The 19,956-nt window shown below is 41.5% G+C and overlaps 1 protein-coding gene across 1 annotated transcript; it reads right to left on the bottom strand.

Annotated features, from left to right (window-relative positions):
* Window positions 1-3,224: 3,224 nt before the first annotated feature.
* Window positions 3,225-19,447, bottom strand: LOC149467285 (lymphotactin-like). The gene is made up of 3 exons (XM_089671958.1): window positions 19,242-19,447; window positions 8,992-9,106; window positions 3,225-5,209 (listed from the first exon to the last, which is right to left on the bottom strand). Exons 1-3 carry the CDS (start codon window positions 19,306-19,308, stop codon window positions 4,954-4,956), a joined length of 438 nt encoding a protein of 145 aa, XP_089528084.1. The 5' UTR covers window positions 19,309-19,447; the 3' UTR covers window positions 3,225-4,953.
* Between the last annotated feature and the right edge of the window lie 509 nt (window positions 19,448-19,956).

Here is a 19,956-nt window from a genome sequence, read left to right as displayed (position 1 = left end):
CATGCACAATCCAGCAGGACAATTCGTACAAGACAGCATTTTTTATATATTTTTAGATATTCTAAGACCAAACCTGTTGAAGATAGACATTGTTAAAATTGCATAGTTTTTGTGTACAGTAGACTGCATTTGACTGAGCTTGCACTGTTTTGATGTAATAAGGAGTAAATGCCTGGAAGAGAAGAAAACCTGCTGCTCTGCTGCTGCTGACTGATATTCATCAGCATGTTGGGTGGATGCAGCATGCTGCATAGGCATTGAACACACAGAGGGTGCAGGAAACGATGTATTGAATAACTAGTAAAGAGTACAACAGCCTGGTAAGGAATTTCACCTGACTGGGAACATAAAACAATTGGAGAGCAGAGTCGACCATGAGTAGGCCTGAACTAAAGGCAGCGCCTGGCAAGGAGGGCGGAATGTGACCTGCCTGGTCCAATGCAAAGGGTAGCATGCTGAAGATAAAGAAGCAGGCCCTAAGCTTTCCTTACTCCTCTGGAACCTCTCCCTGCTGCTAATGCTGTACCTAACAGATGGGTATGATGTCACTACACTAGCCACTTTGCAAATGTGCTCCAAAGCTTGGGAACAGGAACTTAAAAAGACTCTACGTGAACCAGGATGGCCGCCAGGGTCACCTGGATCCAGCGTAGCCAACTGGGACACTGCCCCAGGGGACAGAGGGTATCATCGAGAAACCTAGTTTCTCTTGACTCCCTCCTCCAGCTACATTCCATTCCAGATGAGCACTACCTGCAGTGGAGAATGTAGACTGCAGCTGCCTACAAGCAGCAGCAATGTCAGTGCTCATAACATCTTGTCATCCATCAATGATGATGATGGGTCTGACCTCAACACAAGTAGCAGACTACCTTGTTCCTTATTCTTGTATACTGCTGTGTTCCAAAAATATGTTGTATGCACATGCATGGATTAACACTGATGCATGACCACTCACTTCTATGATCAGTTGTATGCCCCACCTGTGGCACCATGGGTATGGGAAACCACTGGGATATTTATACTAGGCATATCCTTTCTTGCAGCAACAAAAACTGCTGCAGCCTACTAATTTTACCACAATTGGCTTTCATGAAATTAAGTGTATGTACAGCCAATAGAGAAGGGTAAAAAGTACTGTTATGATATTTTCTGCTGTATGAGCCTTACTAGGGAGATTTACCTTCACTTGCAGTCCTGGAAACGCAATAGTAAAATGAGAGAAAATCTCCCCAAAATGAGAGGAATTCCTGTCCTAGACAGTTGCCACCAGAATATTTGTCTCTCATCTCTTACTTTGATGACAACTCTAATACAGTTGCGGACTGACAACTTATGGGGCCCCCGGGCAATAGGGGATCATGGGGCCTCGCCCACACTCAAACCACACCCAAAAAAGCCTATGAAAGGTACCAGGGACACCTCATGAGGCCCCCTACTGACCCCAGGCCCTCGGGCAGTGCCCGAGTTCCCCAATGGTCAGTCTGCCCCTGCTCTAATATTTTGAATTTCTCTTCACTTTTTTGTCTAGGCAATGCCAGTCATCAGGACAAATAGAGAGGATGCATCTCCCTACTAGGGACCCAGATAGCCCTGCACTATACAAAACAAAAGTTTTGCCTTCATATGTACTTTAAAAATTTGGCGTTCTTTTGTGAAACACTGATAAAAAAACTTTCAGCTAATTTCCTACTTGTTACATTTGTACCTTTAACATATACAAAGGCGTCAGATTGGATATATTACAGTTGGGACATTGGGATGAAATACAGTTTATTTTTTTGCAGCTACAGCATACTGAACCATACAGGGAGACTAAGACTATAAGTCAATTTCCAGAAATTCACCCTGTTGACAGTGCAGCAGAGTGAACACTTGGATTCCTTTTGGAGTTCAGATCTTTGAGATCCTGTTAGCATATAGCAAACTAATAAATGGGTTCACCGGATCTCTAGTACATTGGAATCTGCCTTTCATCCTGTTTATGGGTGTAATGTTATCTGCTTCAGCACAACAGCTGGAAGATGCTGATCTTGCTTAGCACTTTCCTCCTGCTGGTGGCAAGTGTTAAATACATGTATATACTTTTAACTTATAGTGTCATTAAACCTACATCATAAAAAAACTATCAATAAATGCTGTATTACATGCTGTTCATACTCACTCAGTCACTATGAGATCTGTTTTCTGTATTCTGCAAAAAACCTGGTTGATCCTGCTGTTTTCTGTCTCCCCTTTTGATCATGTCCCCAATGCAGTTGGGGATTTTGCAGAGCAGTGTAGGCAGCTACTGCACATTCTCAGTTTTCAGTGAATATCTATACTCAGTATTTGCTCCCTATCACATCTGAGCATTTCATGTAACTATAGTCACACATGTTTGTGTATACACAGTGATAAATGACAGCCCACTCCAGGGACGGACTGACAATTCATGGGGCCCCCGGGCAATAGAGGATCATGGGGCAAACTCAAAAAAGCCTATGAAAAAGGTACCAGGGGCATCTCATGGGGCCCGCTACTCACCCCGGGCAGTGCCCAAGTTTCCAAATGGACAGTCCGCCCCTGGCCCACTTCCTCCCTCCTCCTCCCTCCTCCTCCATGCCCACTAATCAAAGCGGTTATAAAATCTCAAGTTTTTTTAACTTCATGCATTCATGTGTGCAGCAGCGCACCCAGCCCCCTCAATACTTACCTGAGCACCATCGCTGTCCAGCAACGCATGACACCCTCAGCTGTCCCGGGTCTCTGCCTCCTCATTGGCTGATACAGCAAGCGGGAGCCATTGGCTCTCGCTGCTGTCAATTACAGCCAGTCAGCCAATGAGGAGATGGGGGGTGGGGCCAAGCTGCGGCTCCGTGTGTGAATGGAGACACAGAACAGCAGGTGCCCCCACAGCAAGCTGCTTGCTATGGGGGCACCTGACAGAAAGGAGTTTCCAGGACAGCCTGTGGGGGACCCGAGAAGAGGAGGATCCAGGCTGCTCTGTGCAAAACCACTAAACAGAGCAGGTAAGTATAGACATGTTTGTTATTTTACAAAAAAAAAAACACTTTGGGGTGGGATATTACATCTTGAGTCATGGAGACTTCACCTCCCTATTATTTTAAAACACACTGACTGACAGAAATCTGTACACACCATGTTATTGTCAAAAATCGTAAAGATTTTATTTCAAATATATATTTGTATGACAATTAAACAGATTATTGATATTAATTATGTATTTTTGTTAATTATTGTATCTTTATCCTGAAGGCTGTTTTTTTTGACCATGTGAGCAGAGGACTAGAAGCTTTTTCTGCCACTGTTTCCTTGCAGACAGGCTGGGAAAGAGCTGGGTCATGTGATTGCTGTATATTGATTAAGAAAAAAGGTACTAAGATTTTTTTTTTTTTTATTAAAATAATTACAGTGCCATCATCCAGAAAGAGAAGGGACAATGTAAATTAATCAGTGTGTGTTTATTATCACTTTAAGTGAAATATAAAGTACTGTAAACTTTTATGTTGCAAAGCAGAGTGCCACTATTTGTCTTTTAAATATCCTCTTTGTCCCCCCTTCTCTTAAAAAAAGGTGCCAACTTAATAATTACTATCTTAACTTTTTTTCTAAGTTCTTACTACCCATGAAAAGCAGGTCCCTTTAAGTGCCTGCATAATGCGTCTGAAAGTCCACATAGCGATCCTGCATTCATGGAATTCTAAACCCTCCTGATGCATCTTACTATGGGCTCATCACTGAAATAGGAGGTCTTGATAACTAATAATAAGGTCCATTCAGACACAAGGGACAAATCAAGCCTTCTATTTCCCATTCAAGTCAACAGATATCAGACCTTCAAAAATGCACAACCAAAAGTAAAAGTCAATTCATTGTAAAGCCATACTGTATATGATTTAAATCTCATTTTGCATGAAAGAGCACTGACTAGTAGTTATCAGAGGGAGAAAATGTGACACTCAGTCAACAATCATAGCAAATTATGTGCATCCCTGCCTGTGGAACCATTGATATATCCCTGTCTGTTGAGGGTGCTGGAAATAATATGTTTTCCATTTGTAGGGCTGCATTCCACATGATGTTTTACAATTCCATTCAGCCTTATAACAAATAGATATAAAATAATGTTTTAGCGTAAGTAAAAAAATAATTTATTGTGATATGTTTATAAAATAACACACATCTAAACATGATAAATACAGACCGAATATAAAAATGTGTTATTTACACTCAAAATGGTCTAATAAAAATCCTTATTAAATAAAAGATTTCAGAAGCCTAGTTTCGAAAGTAGTCTATGCCCCAATGAAAAGATATTTGTATTATTCTGGACACTCCACCATTAATTGATATCCCACCGAGCACAACTTGATTTACTGCATATATGAACCTTGCTTACTTATGGTAAACAAGAAAACCTATTATGAGAAAAATATGCCATTGCTTAGCACCTCTAAAAATGCTATTGGCCTGGCTGTCGTGATCTCCCTTCCTTCAACACTTTGAATCAAAACGGTTCAACAAATATTCAGATAAGGGCTTTTGACTTTCTTTATTTGCGTATGTGCTCCAGGTCACTGACCTTGAAAAAATTAAATCTAGTGGGGCAGCATGAATGGCAATAATGACATCCCCTCCATTTCTTAGCACTTTCGAAAAATAATTTTGAACTGAATAAGGTCACCAGTCGTAACGTATGTTTATACATCTCTAAATTAAATGATGCTTATTAATTCAGGATGTTTGTATGGCATGATATACAGTAGTACAATCCTACACATATAGATGTTTCCAATGCATGCCATTAATCTTATAGATTAGGCTTCAAATTGTCCTGAGCAGCCTTTTTGGTTTTTAATGAGGTTAATGTTAAATATTGTGTAACAAGGAATACATAAGATGAAAGTTCTATCTATGTGATTTTCTTTTTATTACAAAAACATGAACTTCTTAAGATTTCACAACAGTACTCATTGCAGTGGGAGTAGCCTTGCTGGACTTCACTTTGGGTACTTTTTTCACATTTTTCTTTTTGTTTTGTTTATTTTCCTGCTTTCTCTGCTTTTTCTTGCCAGCTGTCTTCTTCGTGTTGCTTTCTGGCTGTTTAGTTGTTTTTTTAGCTCTTCTCTCAATGGCAGCAACAGCTTTTATGACCCAAGGCATGCTGGGATCTGCACATAACTCTTTATCTTTTCTTGTTATAAACCTAGAGAAAACAAAGAAAAAGATATATAAGGAGGTGACTAGTGACTTAACTAGAACCTTCATGGCCCCGATGCAAGAAACCGAGAAGGGCCCAACTGACCCCGGGCTGGCGCCCTTCCCTCCAAGACTGGCAGAGGAACACCAGGGTCCAGATCAAGTGTGACCTTTTGTGACCCTGGTAATTCCACCACTGGTGTCAGTATTTTTTTATTTTTGTTTTTAATTTTTTTTTACCATTTACTTATTTACAATATTATTTTTACATTATTTTTACAAATTTTTTTGCAGCCTCATTCAGGGGATTTGGTGAGATATATCATGGGTCAAAACAGACCTCTGATGCTTCACTTTTGAGACAGAGAAAAGAGATTGAGGACACAGCCCTCAATCCCCTTCTCTGCAGCCTTAGCTGCACAGAATGAATGGATAGGAAAAGCTCTGTACAGCTGTCACGCTGTGCCCCATGCCCCCCCTGTGCCTGCTGTCCCTCTGCCTGTCCCTTCACCCCTCCCTCCCCCCTTGCAGATTCTTCACATCCTATCACAGCCTACTTCAAAGGCTGTGCAGGATGGGAGGAAGCAGCCCCTGTGGTGCGGGTCGCACCTCTCCTGGCAATATTGCTGGAGAGTCATGACCCCCCACCAGGAGACCTCTGGCGCAGGCCGCCGGGATGTCTCCGCACGCCCCCCCCCGGCGGGCGCAGCGCGGGCACGAGGCTTCCTGCGCTCTGCACCCGCCAGAGACAAAGGCCACGCTCACGAGAGCGCGGCCCGAGTCAGGGGAACGTGCCTCATTGCCCCGGCAACATGGCACAGGGCCGGACGTTGCCAGGGCAACCGGGAAGCATCCTGCTCCGGCCTTAAGAAGGCCGGAGCGGGTCCCAGCCTGTGTCTTCTTCTGCTGCTGGTCCCTGGAGCTGCTGGGAGGTCTGAGTTGAGGCCAGACCCCCACAGCCATCCCCGCTGAGCTTAACGCAGGGCCAGGATTACCCACTGCCGCTGTCTGCCCACAAATACCTGCCGTGGGCCCAGAGATACTCTACCTACCCTGTGCCAGGATTACCCACTGCCACTGTGTGCCAGAAATACCCGCTGTGGGCCCAGAGATACTATCCTGTGCCAGGATTACCCGCTGCCGCTGTGTGCCAGAAATACCCGCTGTGGGCCCAGAGATACTACCCTGTGCTAGGATTACCTGCTGCCGCTGTGTGCCAGAAATACCCGCTGTGGGCCCAGAGATACTCTGCCTACCCTGTACCAGGATTGCTCGCTGCCGCTGTGTGTCCGGAAATACTCTGTTGGATTATCTGCTGTGTCGTTGCTTGCTGCCGGCTGTGTGTGCCAGAGGTGACCCCTGCAAGAACTGTGAGTGTCCATACCCCTGCTTTTCCCTGCCTGGACAGTCCGTGAATCCCCTTACTTTTCCCTGCCTGGACTGTCTGTGAATCCCCCTACTTTTCCCTGCCTGGACTATCCGTGAACCCCCCTCCATTACCCTGCCTGGATTAGTACTTGCCAGAGACTCAAACTTGCCCTACCTGGGGCCGAATTACAATTAATTTGGCCCCTCCCCCTCTCATTCCCTGCTCTGGGTACTTGGACGCTACCCTCAGACCCAAATTGAGTGCTTGCCATGGTTCAATAAAGCTTTATATGTTTATCATCTTCTCTGTGTGTTTTGTCCTGCCTACGTTCTCGTCACAACAGAGCTTCCTGTTCATTCACAAACTGAAGTATAGTAAACACAGTTTGCTATGCTTCAGTTATGAATGGACAAGTCAGTGATCGATACCGATCACTAACGCTCAATTCAGAAAAGGAAGGGGGCCAGTAAATGACATATGTATCGGTCCCTTCCCTGCTCTCCATTCTGACAGCATCCACAGTGGGGCAGTCAGTGGGAGAATGGAGAGGGGAAACCGGCAGTGCTGCAGGGGGGCAGGAAAGATCTCAGGGGGGCAGCCAGAGGGCATGGGGGGGCCACCAGAAAGCAGGGAGGGGAGGCGCTGGAGAGCAGGGGGCCACCATAGAGCATAGGGAGGGGGGCACTGGAGAGCATGAGGGGGCACTGGAGAGTACAGGAGAGGCCACCAGAGAGCAAGGGGAGCTACCAGATAGCACAGGGAGGGTGCCAGATAGCATGTGGGGCTACTGCAGAGCTCAGGGGCTAGCAGAAAAAAGCTGGATAGGAGAAGCAATGGGGGCAGCTGCATATAGAGGAATCAATCACTCCATTCCTCCTGCAGCTGCTGAATGCCGACTTTTCCTCCTCTCCAACCCGTAGGCATTCAGTGGCTGCAGGAGGAACATGGCAAGATCAATTCCTCTACATGCAGTCGCCCCAGCTGCTCCTCCTATCCAGGCATACAGCAGGGTCGCACGAATCCTCAGCAGTATGAGACCAGTTTGCATTTTCCATCCCTGCTACCCCTGTAGATATGTGTGAATTCAGTTAGTGTGAATTCCTAAGGAGAGTCACCTGTACCAAGGTCCGTTCTATGTTTAGCTATATTAAGGCACACCCATAAAATTGACTTTGTTCATATTTAAAAGCGATCTGACAGATTTGTGATTTGCTGCAAAATGGCAGATCGTGGGAGTAAAATACCCTTCAGATGCTCCTGAGTGTGCGAGTGCCATATTGTCTAATCAGCAGAGAATCACGATTTATAAATTACTGGAAATTATAAACTGTATTATTCTCTGTGGATCCAGTAATTTGGCATGGACATATACATAGAGATCTGAGAATTCAAAACTCCAGTAAAAGTCTTGTGCAACTGTTATTGTTGCCTCCTCCCATTTAGAAAGTCAGACCAGACATGTTTAAGGCCCCTTTCACACAGGGCAGAATCAGCTTACTCAGCGCGGGGTCTGTCTGCTAATCCCCCGCTATGCAAAACAGTGCGGACGGATTACAGGTCCGTGTCCACTCCACTTATACAGAGAAGACATGGACACAGCCAGTTCTACTCTATGGGCGGTCGGGAATAAACACACCAGTAATCTGTTTACATCCAACTGCCTTCCCATCCACCCAGATGAAGGGGAACGGATCCCATTCCATTTGTTTTTAACGGATCTGATTGGAGGCAGGCCGGTGAAAACAAACACAAGTTTGCTTTCATCTGCCGCTCCATAGAATGGGTAAATGGATGGTCTGATCGGCTCCACCTGAAAAACGTACAGGCGGACCTAACTGGATCAATCGTGTGAAAAGGGCCGAAAGTTATAAAAAAGATAATATTTGTGTGGGAAATAACGTCATGATAAGAGCTCACAAACCACACTGCTCTGCTCAAGTAGACCACCCACCAACATGCAAAATTAAGAAATAAATATTGTGGGGGGCTTAGTTCTAGTGGGTGGGACTATCAAACCTGACTTAGCTTGCTCTTATTTTAAATATTAAGATGTTCAAGATAAAATTGGTTGAGACCATGTATGAAAATACAAAACCTATATCCAAAACATATTTTTCAGTTTTGGATAGAGTAAAGAAGGGTTACATCCCATGTCAGTTTATTTTTGCTGTCTGTGTGCATTTGGGGAGGTTTTCCTTTATGTTCATGTCCTCTTAGGTAGATGTTGTTGGAACAAAAATCCCCATTTCTCATCACCTCCTGTTCTGCTGGCAGCTGTAAAATGTTGGCTTTCCCAGGATGACAGTAGTCATTAGGACACAACTTTAAAAAAACATATTTGTCTATACCTACACTTTAAGTCTAGTCCATCATTATTATGCTTTGTAAAAGTTACTGGAGTTGTACATTAAGATACTTACAAAATTGCTTCCCTTGGAATGGTTTGTTTGGTGTAACTCTTCAGCTGCTTAACCTGAACTTCCTCCTGTTGCAATTGGAGACAGGTACTCCTGTCAATAACCTTAACGCCCAGACCTAAACAGAGTGATAAAACATTACAATTTAGTTTATTTATAATATAGAAGTCAATACCATTTTCTGACTTATACAGGTTTAATAGACTTTAGATGGTTATAGCCCAAGCCCTTTGAAAATCAATAGGATCATCAGTTTTTGAAATGAAGGGTACCTCAAACCTCACCAGACCTTGTCCTCTTTTGAAACAAAAAGAGTATCAGGACTGTGTACATATCAGGAATGAATTGACAGAAATATATTCTTTGGAAGACAAGGCAGCTCCCATATACAGTGTGTATTTCACCTGCCCACTGAGCTGTTTGCCTTGAGTTGGAGTGTAACTGACTGAAATAAACAGTGACCAAGCTGGCCAACTTCTTCACCACTGAAGATGTTTGACCAGTGAATGTCTGGAGGGTTGGGGATGGCATATAGACATAATATCATTCCTCAATATGACTGTAACCATTTAGATCAAGAGTGTATTCTCTTATGTCTGTAAGCATCTTAAAGGGTTGGTTCACCTTCCCTGTTCATTACTAACAACACCCCCCCCCCCCCATGTATTCCAGCATCCCCAGCTCATTATGAACCACTGCTTAACTTTTTTAAAGGTGTTCCTTTTCCTCTACATTTCCATATACCCAGTGGCGTCCCGAGGCAGGTGCGTGGTGTGCGGTCCTCACGGGGTGACACCGACCGCACGGGGTGACACCTGACCCATTCCACAAAAAGGTAAGTTGTAAAACAAGCTGACGATATCCGCAGGATGGATCCGATCCATCCGGCAGGGATCGTCAGCTTTCTTTACAACTTACCTTTTCTTGGAGCGGGTACGGTGTCACCCCGTATAGGTTGCATGCCGACGATCCTCGTCGGCATGCAACCTATACGGGGTGACACCAGACCCGCTCCAAGAAAATGTAAGTTGCAAAGAAAGCCGACGATCCCCGCAGGATGCATCGGATCTGCGGGTTGAGCATAATGGATCGGAGTCCGATCCATTATGCTCAATCTGCAGATCTGATCCATTCTGCGGGGATCGTTGGAGGGGGTGTCACCAAGTGTTACCACATCGGGTGACACCTACCCTAGGGACGCCTCTGCATATACCTCTAATAACACCAAGGCAGCCCAACCCCTTTGTCTCACCTAAATGGCAGGGCAGGCTGGAGCCTAGAAGTGAAGTGAAAAACACAGCGCATGAAATTAATGAAAACAATATAAAAAAATATTAAAATATTTAAAAATTATAAAAAATGTCCAAATAAATATATGTGCCAAAATGAAAGTCTCAATCCAAAAAAATTTTCAAATCCAAAGTGCTCCAAACGCAACAAAATGGTGCTGTATACAGAAATTTCAGTGTGTTCATACCATCCATGACATGCAACATATACTGCACTCACCAGATATATTGGACTCTCTAGAATTAAGAGTCAAATATGCTTTGTGGATATTACATATCCTCCACAATAGGAATTTTCACTGCTCAGAAGAAACTCCAACAAAGGGATCTCCCACACAAATGAGTTGGATTTGTCCAGACAGGTCATGTGCATGCACTGAACTTTCTTCTAGTCACTCTTCTGGCCATGAGTAAGTGGTATCCTGGATACCGACAACAGGCTTGTAAGCACAGGAAATGTCTTTTGTGTCTTTTGTGGTTACAAGTCTGTTGTCGGTATCCAGGATACCACTTATCTGGTGAGTGCAGTATATGTTGCATGTCATGGATGGTATGAACACACTGAAATTTCTGTATACAGCACCATTTTGTTGCGTTTGGAGCACTTTGGATTTGAAAATTTTTTTGGATTGAGACTTTCATTTTGGCACATATATTTATTCGGACATTTTTTATAATTTTTTAATATTTGTTTATATTGTTTTCATTGATTTCATGTGCTGTGTTTTTCACTTCACAATTATTGTTTGATGTTTTGTCAACAAAGAGCAGCAGCATTGGATAAGGGTTTAATTATTTAACAAAAAATTTGGGCACAGGTTTTTTATTTATATTTGTTTGGAGTTTAGAAGTGTACCCTAAGCGGGCCTTGTGGATCATTCAAACTGCGTACATGTGCAGTATGCTCTCCCTCTGACAGTGACTGTCACACAACACTGAGCTCAGTAGCTGCTGCCAAAGCAACAGAGGGCACACTACACATGAGAGCACTTTGAACAAGCCAGAGCGCCCACTGGTGCGCACTTCTAACCCCCAGCCTATTCTGTTTAGGCAAAATGGAGGAGATTCAGCTGCTTTATGCATATAGGTCATGCATGGAAATATAGTGGAAAAGGAGCACCTTCTTAGAAAAAAGCTGATCATTGGTATGTAATGAGCATATGAAAATGTGCAGGAAAGGTCAACTATCCCTTTAAACCCACTAAAACTACACATGCACAAACTAGTACAGGAGGAGGTTGTACAGGACAGAATCACATGACAACAGGCAGCAATTTTAAAGTGATACTAGACCATTTCCTTATTCTTCAAAAAAAAATCCATACACATCTGCTACTTGATGGCCCTGTAATCTATTTTTCAGAAAATTGTTTCTTATTGTATTTTCCTGCAACCTTGTAATGTCCTCAAGTTCCCAAACCTTTTCTTTTCTCCACTCACTTCTGTTTGGAATGAGTAGTGCACGTCAGGTGCGGGTACATGAACTGCTCTACACACACTACAAATCTCATTGTCCATGGCCCCTAGTCCATCCCAGAAGCAAGCAAGAGAGGGTGGCTACGTTCCTGTATACAGTGGGACCATGGAGAATTAACGTAGCCACCCTCTAACAGGAAATCAGATTGCAGCAGAAAAAACTGAATGTGCAGATCTGGAGGAGGCTGGGAATATGTACTTGGAATAGAAATTTTATTTTTAAACAAGAGTTTAGTGTTACTTTAAATAAAAGCCCTGCGAAAATATCAACGAATTCTGGCATTGTATTAAAAAGAGTAAATTAAGCAGACTTTTCAGCTCCAGTATACGTGCAATTGTTCCATGTCAGCAGTCTAGAGTTGCTCTTTGAACATGAGAATACTTTTAAATTGATATAAAATGTTAATGTATTCTGCCAGATCTAACCACACCCGGTAAAAACAGCACATATATGACTTTTCTTACTAACTCTTATTTTAGCACTTTCTCCATAAATAATTCACAGTTCTTGTAGACACATCAGACATGCATACGTTCTTCACCACAAATGATATTTGATACGGTACCAGAATGGCAAGTGACTAGGTGCGAGCTGCTAAATTTTCACATTTGTGTGGTCGCAGTATTCATTTCAGAAGACTTGTATTATTTGTATGGGGGATCTAGCTACCTTCAGCCAACTGTAGAAAATCCCACATGTGCCATTTTATAAATGCAGTAGGCTTTCCAAGTCAACTAACCCTAAATAGTGACAATTAATATTTTTCTTACACTCATACTTTAACTTCATAGGTAAAAATTATTCATTGAGGTTTAGTACACATTCATTTATTTTCATACATCATGGAAATTTTATGCATACAACTTCAATGGAGTTATAAATAGGTTGTTAGTAGTATCAAAATGCCATATGATTATTTGTGGTCCCATGGAGACCATAGACTGCTGCAAAATGTTCTTTCCACTATGTTCCCCACTTTACGTATAAACTAACTTAAAGCAGTATTAAACCCAAAAGCAAACATTTATTATATTGCAGCTTACTAATTCTTAGATGTGATGGCTGCATTACTTTCCTTTTCTTAAGCTTTCTTTCTTCTATTTTCATCTGGTGATCCAGCCAGTAAGGCTGTTGTTTTTCAAAAGAACAAGTTCTCTTCCATAGGTACCAGTTACAGGAATGAGACAAACCATTTAACATTGGCAGAAGTATTTATAATGATCAGCTTTTATTTATTTATTTATTTATGTAAAACCTTTATCCCAAAGGAAAAAAAACTGCTGTAACTGATTATAAAGTGTGATCTGGAGTATGGCTTCAGTTTTTTGTAGTTTTATATAAATATGCTCCCTTCTCCCCTGACTGACAATACTGCTGTCCAAAGGTTCCCCTGTATTCCTTCATCCAGAGTGGGGGCACTCTAATACAGGAGGTGTGTTATTGGCCTGATCACCAGGTGATAACAGAGGGAAAAAAAAGAAAAGAAATGCAGCCATCACATTTAATGACTGATAAGTTGCAATATATTACATTTTTGGTTGTGGGTTTAATACTGCTCCAATTTTCCTGTGAAATATGTAGGTTTTTGAGCTATTAAAACTCATAAAATTTAAAGGGGTGTTCCTGCTGTTTGTGTTTTTGGCAGGTGGAATTTTGCTATGCGGTATTGAGATCTGCTAGATGAACAACTGCAAATGAATCAGTTAATAGGTAAGTGAATGTGCCAGCTGAAACCTGTCATATTTACAAATTTGCTTAATGCTTTGCTATAAATGAACAACCCTACACCCCATTTAGCAGCTCAAAGTAACACTTGGGTGTTGATTGGATGCTCGGGACAATTACCGATGTCATTCCAAACAATGTGTTTAGATTTGAATAGACTGAGAAAAGTTTAAGACCTTCAGATTTATTGGTGAATGTGTCCTCACTGGAGAGACTTCCCCTCACTTCCTGGCCCCGCTGATAAGTTTTAACAATGTTCTAAGTGGATTTTCTGGGTTTATATGCTTTTGTACATGGAATAATGATATTATTACAATATGGAAGTGATATTGTACAATATTTTCTTGCATCATATATTGATATAACACAGGCATGAGAACAGCAAGCCGCTTTTTGAACTCCTCTTTTCTAAGTAATAATAACGGGTGAGTAGGTTATCCTTTACCTACATAAAACACTAGGTATCATTTAGATGATTAGCTGTGGGCAGTATAAGTGCATGGTGAAACCACATTTTTAAAACAATGTAGAGCCATACACTGGAAGTCAACCACCGCCATTAAATAGTTGTGCTTACTATCTGGCAAACTAGCAATGCTTTGATATTGTGGAAAAGAGGGAGAAATGTTTTTCCAGTAGAATCACAGTCTTCCATTGTTACAAGGTAGTAGCCAGCCAAGCAAAAAATCAAATAATGATCATATACAAAAAGAGAAATAGTCAGAATAGAATAGAATAGTCACAAACAGCATCTAGTGATTGCACATATTTTAGCATTGCCAATTCACTCTATATACACACAAAATTAATTTCTATATATGTTATACAGTTACAGCAAAAAATAAAAAAAAACACAAAATTGTGTTCATTGGATGCAGGGCCATATATATTTAAATATGAAGTGCAGTGGGCCAGTACCAAAACTCAAATTGTATACATGCACCCTGGTAAATACAGTATATCCAACACCACAACTGAGAACATTGCTGAAATGAATTACGAGAATATTTTTGGTTCGGGTAAAGAGCAGCACTATTATAGAAACCTGGTGGGTAAATGTGGCAATGGGAACACTACACATGAAAAACAAGGCGCATAGCACATAGCGCATTCTGCTTTATTTTATGGCCATGATCAAATTACGGGCCTGAGGATAAAAAGTGCAACTTGTACAAAATATCACCATCGTTTACATGTGTCTTAAGTCTAGAAATATTAAAGGATAAGTTCACCTTACATGTTACCCATAATCAGGGTGTATAGTAACATGCTATAAATGGACTGGCCCCCTCAACCCCCCCCCCCCCGATCCCCTGTTGTGACAATTAGCAGGGGATCATTTCCGCCCCCCCCCATTGGCCGTCACAATTTTAAATAAACTTGAACATGTGGGTCTCGGCCCGCCCTTTGCGGCTGCTGGCTTGTAGTTCTCAATGAACTACCACGGAGTCTTCCTGTCAGTAGGTATATCTGTCTTTCCTGCAAAAAATGTGCATTTATTATTTTTTGTTAAAAGGTGAACTTATCCTTTAAGAATTCATCTCGCTGGTCTCGGGTGAGTAAATTCTGGCTGGTTTCCTCCAGTTAGCAAACTGCAAAAAAATCAGCAGCTACAAATCCTAGACATTGAAAGGAGAAGCAAGAAAATGATGAGCTGGTCTCTGTCCGGTGCTTTCCTCCTATCAGCAGCTACCGATCCCATTCCAGGGATCCGGCACCATCCTCACCTGGGCTAGTTTTTCTCTAGCCTTTGGGTTCCCAGAGCTAGCATCCTAACTGTGGGCAGATGGTTATGCTGTGTTCGGCTTCACACCTGGCTGCCTACTGCGTATGCGCGAGCTATGCTGCACTTTGTGAATGCTCCCGCAGTCTTCTGAGACCTATGACATGTCCCAGAAGACTGCAGGGAGGGAGAGGGGAGGAAAACTTCCACTCAAATCACCTAGGAGTTCAAAACAGGTACCCGCTCTCCCTCCGCCTAAAATGACATGCCAAATATGAGAGAGAAGGGGGAGGAAGACTTAAAGTGGAACTCCTCTTTTTATGTGAAGTTCCACTTTAAGAGGAACTCCAAGTGTATAAATACATGAGTAAAATAGATATAAGGTAGCTGTGTTACCTGCCAAAACATTTGTATTTTTATGTACCCAGTCTAAAAATGTACATGCTCTGCCACACATCAAGCCCTGTCTAGCAAGGAGGGAGACCTGATTATTCTCTGCTGCAGTTCAGTAACTTTAACAGTCCCACACAACCCTTCCCTACAACTGGACATTGAAAGGAGAAGCAATCAAATGATGAGCTAGTTTCTGTCCTTCTGTGCTTTCCTCCTATCGGCATGATCCTTGCACTGCAACGCAACTGATTGGCTCCTTGTATTAACTTCTCCCAGCCTCAGCTCTGCTTGAAAGTGGTTTGCGTGAGGGCTTTAATAATTTAGACTTTTTTACTGAATGAGGATGTAATTCCCTGAATATACACATATAATTTAACCAAAGGCCAATTTCAAGCTGTTTGTTTCAAGTTTCTTTCATGATCCTTAAGCTGGATACGCACGGATTGATATTTGGTCGGTTCAGCAGATACAGTAGTGCAGTGGGGGAGATCCCTGCATCCAGATCACTTGTGTGGATACAGGAATCTGTAAAGTTGTTTTTTTTTCGTTCGGCTCACTGGTTGAATGAAAAAAACTTCACAGTGTCTACCCAACTTTAGTATGATCACTTGACCAAGTGTGAATTAAACTAACTAGTGACCTAATTGCAGTGCTATTCTGAAACAGCATGACAGTTGTTAGAAACATGAAGTACAATTTAAAAGAAGCTCCAGGATAGTTTGAACATTTTGTTGAGTCACAAGTCAGACCTAGAATCAGTTCCTCAACACATGTCTTGATTACTGAATCACATCCCCGTGACTCCCCAGTCAAGACAGAAATTTGAGAAAGGGAATCCTGTATATGTGTGCAAGCCCTGACATGTCAGGAAAGCCATTATATAGAAACATCAGTGATTTCATTGTAGACTTTGACACATATTCTCATAAATCCCGAAGAAGCATCTGCTGTCATGGGGCTACTGTGTGATTTATGTCTACATCAGCCTGTGTGTTCTGCAATGGTCATCTTGAATGTATGCATGAATTAAACCCACAATAACACCTGTACGGAAGTTCAGAAGTATGGCAAGAAACTAATCGAGGTCTGCTTGAAACACTCTCTTGATGGTTCATATGATCAATAGTCGTAGCATCAATAGGCAATTAATAATTCTTATTTCCCTCTTAGATATGGCATTTGCTATATTTAGATATGACCTTACTTTAAAAAATAAGCTTCAGAAAAACATGATCATTTTGTAGTTCCAGTGACACAACTTAAATGGAATTACAGTACATTTTTTTTGGAAAGAGTAGGTAAGGAGTAATGTCATTCAGTCAGTATTTTAATGCTCTATCCTTTTTAATTGATGAAATTTCCCCTTACTTCCTCTCTTCACAACCATCATATTTAGTTAAAAATGTGAGAAAAAGGCAAGCCATACACAAGCAGACTGAATCACCAGATTCCTCCATCCATGCTAAACAGCCACAACTGTATGAATACCCAAATAGTGATTGCATATGATTGGATGCAGCCACCATACGTCTGAAAATTTTCCACCCAGTTTGATTTTTTAATATAAGTTTGCTTGTTGGTGATGACAGGGCAAACCACAACTCGAATATTGGCCAATTCAGCAGGATATTCTAGCCATGTATGGCCAGCTTAAAGCTCTTCACTGGGGACACAAACACCAAAGAAACCTGGAGAAGTTTATCTCCCTTCCTTTGCTTTACCAAAAAAAAAGTATTTTTATCACTGTCATTGTGTCCCTGTTGAAGGGATATTCCTTAATTCCTTACCAAGCCAAAAAAAGGGATTCCAGTCCAAGGACCCCTTTTGGAACACATGAATGGAAATCTCTCCAAAAGGAAGGACAATCCCCTTACCTTAGACAGTTGTCACTAAAACAAGTCACCAAAAAAAACACTGGCCAATAGATTGGCCAAATGTATCTCCAAGCTTATACAGGGACCAGGTGGGCTTTGTCCCAGCTAGACACGTGGCGGATAACACTAGGAGGACCATTGACTTGATCAATCTCGTCAACAAGTCCCCGAAACCCACTCTTCTATTAAGCTTAGACACCCAAAAAGTGTTTGACCTATTAAGTTGGCCTTATATGTTTCTCATCTTGAAGAGATTTGGATTTAGTGGTCTGTTTGTAGAAGCTTTGAGAGCCCTCTACTCCACTCCCTCTTCCCAGATCAAACTGGCTTTGTACTTATCCCCTTTGTTTCGGATATCCAATGTTACGAGCCAGGGATTCCCTTTTTCACCTTTACTGTTATCCTCTGTCTGGAGCGCCTAGCTATAGCTATCAGATCCAATAATGATATTCATGGGATACACATCCACAATAATGAAGCTAATTTCCCAGCCCTTTTTCACGCCATTTCTCAATCCTAAAAAAAGTTACAAAAAAGGTACACACATGCCTCCTCATCAGTATTATGTTTTCCTACAGATACAACAACATTTTCTTTCCTCCAAGATTTCCTCCCTGACTCTAGAGAAGCCCACTCTTTTCGAACACATTTGCATTCAAGGTCTGTACCAACGGGGCCTAATTTCCTCTATCTATGAGCTACTTCAAGACACCTGTCCCCTTTCTACGGATACACATCTTTATATGCAGATATGGCCCTAAATCCTTCAATGAGATATCCTCTTAGATCAATGGAACAGGATCTGGGAGGCCGCCTCCAGATCTTCTATATGTGTGGTATATAAAGAAAACACTTATAAAATTTTGATGTTCTGGTACAAGACCCCTGAGGTTCTCCATGCTTGCAATTTGAGTGTTTCTCCTGTCTACTTACGATGTGGCAAGGAAATTGGCACTCTTTTTTTACATTTTCTGAGTTTGCCAACACATTGCACCTTTCTGGAGAGAGGTTCTTAGCCTCTTGCGGCTACTTCTATGGGTTCATATCCCATTTGACCCCTTTCACCTTTTATTAGGCTTACCTTTTACAGGCCTCTCCAAATTTGCTAAGAAACTATCTTCCTATGTCTTAACAGTGACCAGGAAAACCATTCCCATGCATTGGTTATCTACTACACCTACACAGTCGGAATTGGTGAAAGTTATCATTGAGAATAGAAGAATGGAGTATCTAACTGCTATGCATGCTAATTTTTTCCCCCTTTTTGAATCAGTTTGGGAACCATGGGATCTTTTCATTTCTGATATGTCTACTCAGATGTCTGCTTTTGCTGGCTAATCCACTGTTATCCACTGATATTATATGCATATGCATTTTCATCAATGAGTCTGTTTCTTTTTCTTTTGTTGCTTTGTTATAAATTATTGTTCTCACTACTCTATGAACAAGTCACCAACTGACAATTTCCTCTTTATTTCTTTTCTGATGGCAACCTATATTTTTGTATTATGTCCAGTCCTGGTGACAGTTTTCATCAGGACTACAAGAGAGAGTGAATGTAATCAGCAGAAATACAAAAAGTAAAAAAAAAAAAAAATGATTAAACCTTCACTAATCAATCCAAAATTTTGTTTTAAAGTTTTGACTTTAGATACACCTAAACACCATAGTACTTATTTAAAAATCTGCTATATTATTTATAAACTATAACTAATTGCATGTTATAAACAAACAATTCTTTAAATATAGTTTATTACTTTAGTAGAACTCACCATTGCCTATATGAAAACATAGGAATATTCCCAGGAAAATAAGAGGTGTAATACGGACAAGGTTCATCTTCAGTCTGGTGTAGAGGAGGCTGGAACTCTGGAGGGAGTCTGACTTTCAAATGTACAGAAAAGCGACTGGGCTGACTATTAATTGAGAGGTGGTAGGTGGAAATTTACACTTCCTCCTGGTGGGCATCAACCCTCCCCCTGATCTGAAGCCCCTCTAAAATGGAATGTTTCTTGCAGTGGACAAGTACATATAAGGTAACGGAAACCTCAAACCTCTAAGCCTCCGTTATAGTGGAAAGTTACAGGTTCTCATTCTTTCATCTTGGTTCTGGTTTGGTCTTCCTGTGAGAGTACAATAGAAAGTATGAGTAGTTTATGTATGCTAACCACTGCTCAGGATAGAAAGCAATGTTTGTATTTAGCATAATAGCTATGAAATAAATGATGATGATCTAACTAACTCAAAATAAATGTATACAATATCATATTTTCCAGGATGGGTTGGCATTTTGTGTTTTCACAGTTCTTATTAATGATGTGTGGAGATGCTAAATATAAAGTTGATTAATGAAGGTTATGACAGCTAAATGTATTGAGTATAAAGTGCCAACTGTTACTTTCAAGCTTCCCCTTTAGCTTAACGTGCACCTATGACCAGACTATTGACAATAAACATTTTACATCAGAGGTATTCAACCTGTGACCC

This window comes from Staurois parvus, unplaced genomic scaffold, assembly GCF_062004578.1.
Source record: "Staurois parvus isolate SC_StPar_1 unplaced genomic scaffold, SC_StPar_1.0 ptg000116l, whole genome shotgun sequence".
In the NCBI taxonomy this organism is placed as follows: domain Eukaryota; kingdom Metazoa; phylum Chordata; class Amphibia; order Anura; family Ranidae; genus Staurois; species Staurois parvus.
This window is presented reverse-complemented; position numbering and strand designations above follow the sequence as displayed.

Bases quoted from the DNA above. Each gene is read 5' to 3' on its own strand.
- LOC149467285 (XM_089671958.1), bottom strand. From the start codon at position 19,308: ATGAACCTTGTCCGTATTACACCTCTTATTTTCCTGGGAATATTCCTA. The intron at 9,107-19,241 runs GTGAGTTCTACT...CACTCTGTTTAG, and splicing joins ATGTTTTCATATAGGCAATG to GTCTGGGCGTTAAGGTTATT. The intron at 5,210-8,991 runs GTAAGTATCTTA...TGTTTTCTCTAG, and splicing joins ATTCCAAGGGAAGCAATTTT to GTTTATAACAAGAAAAGATA.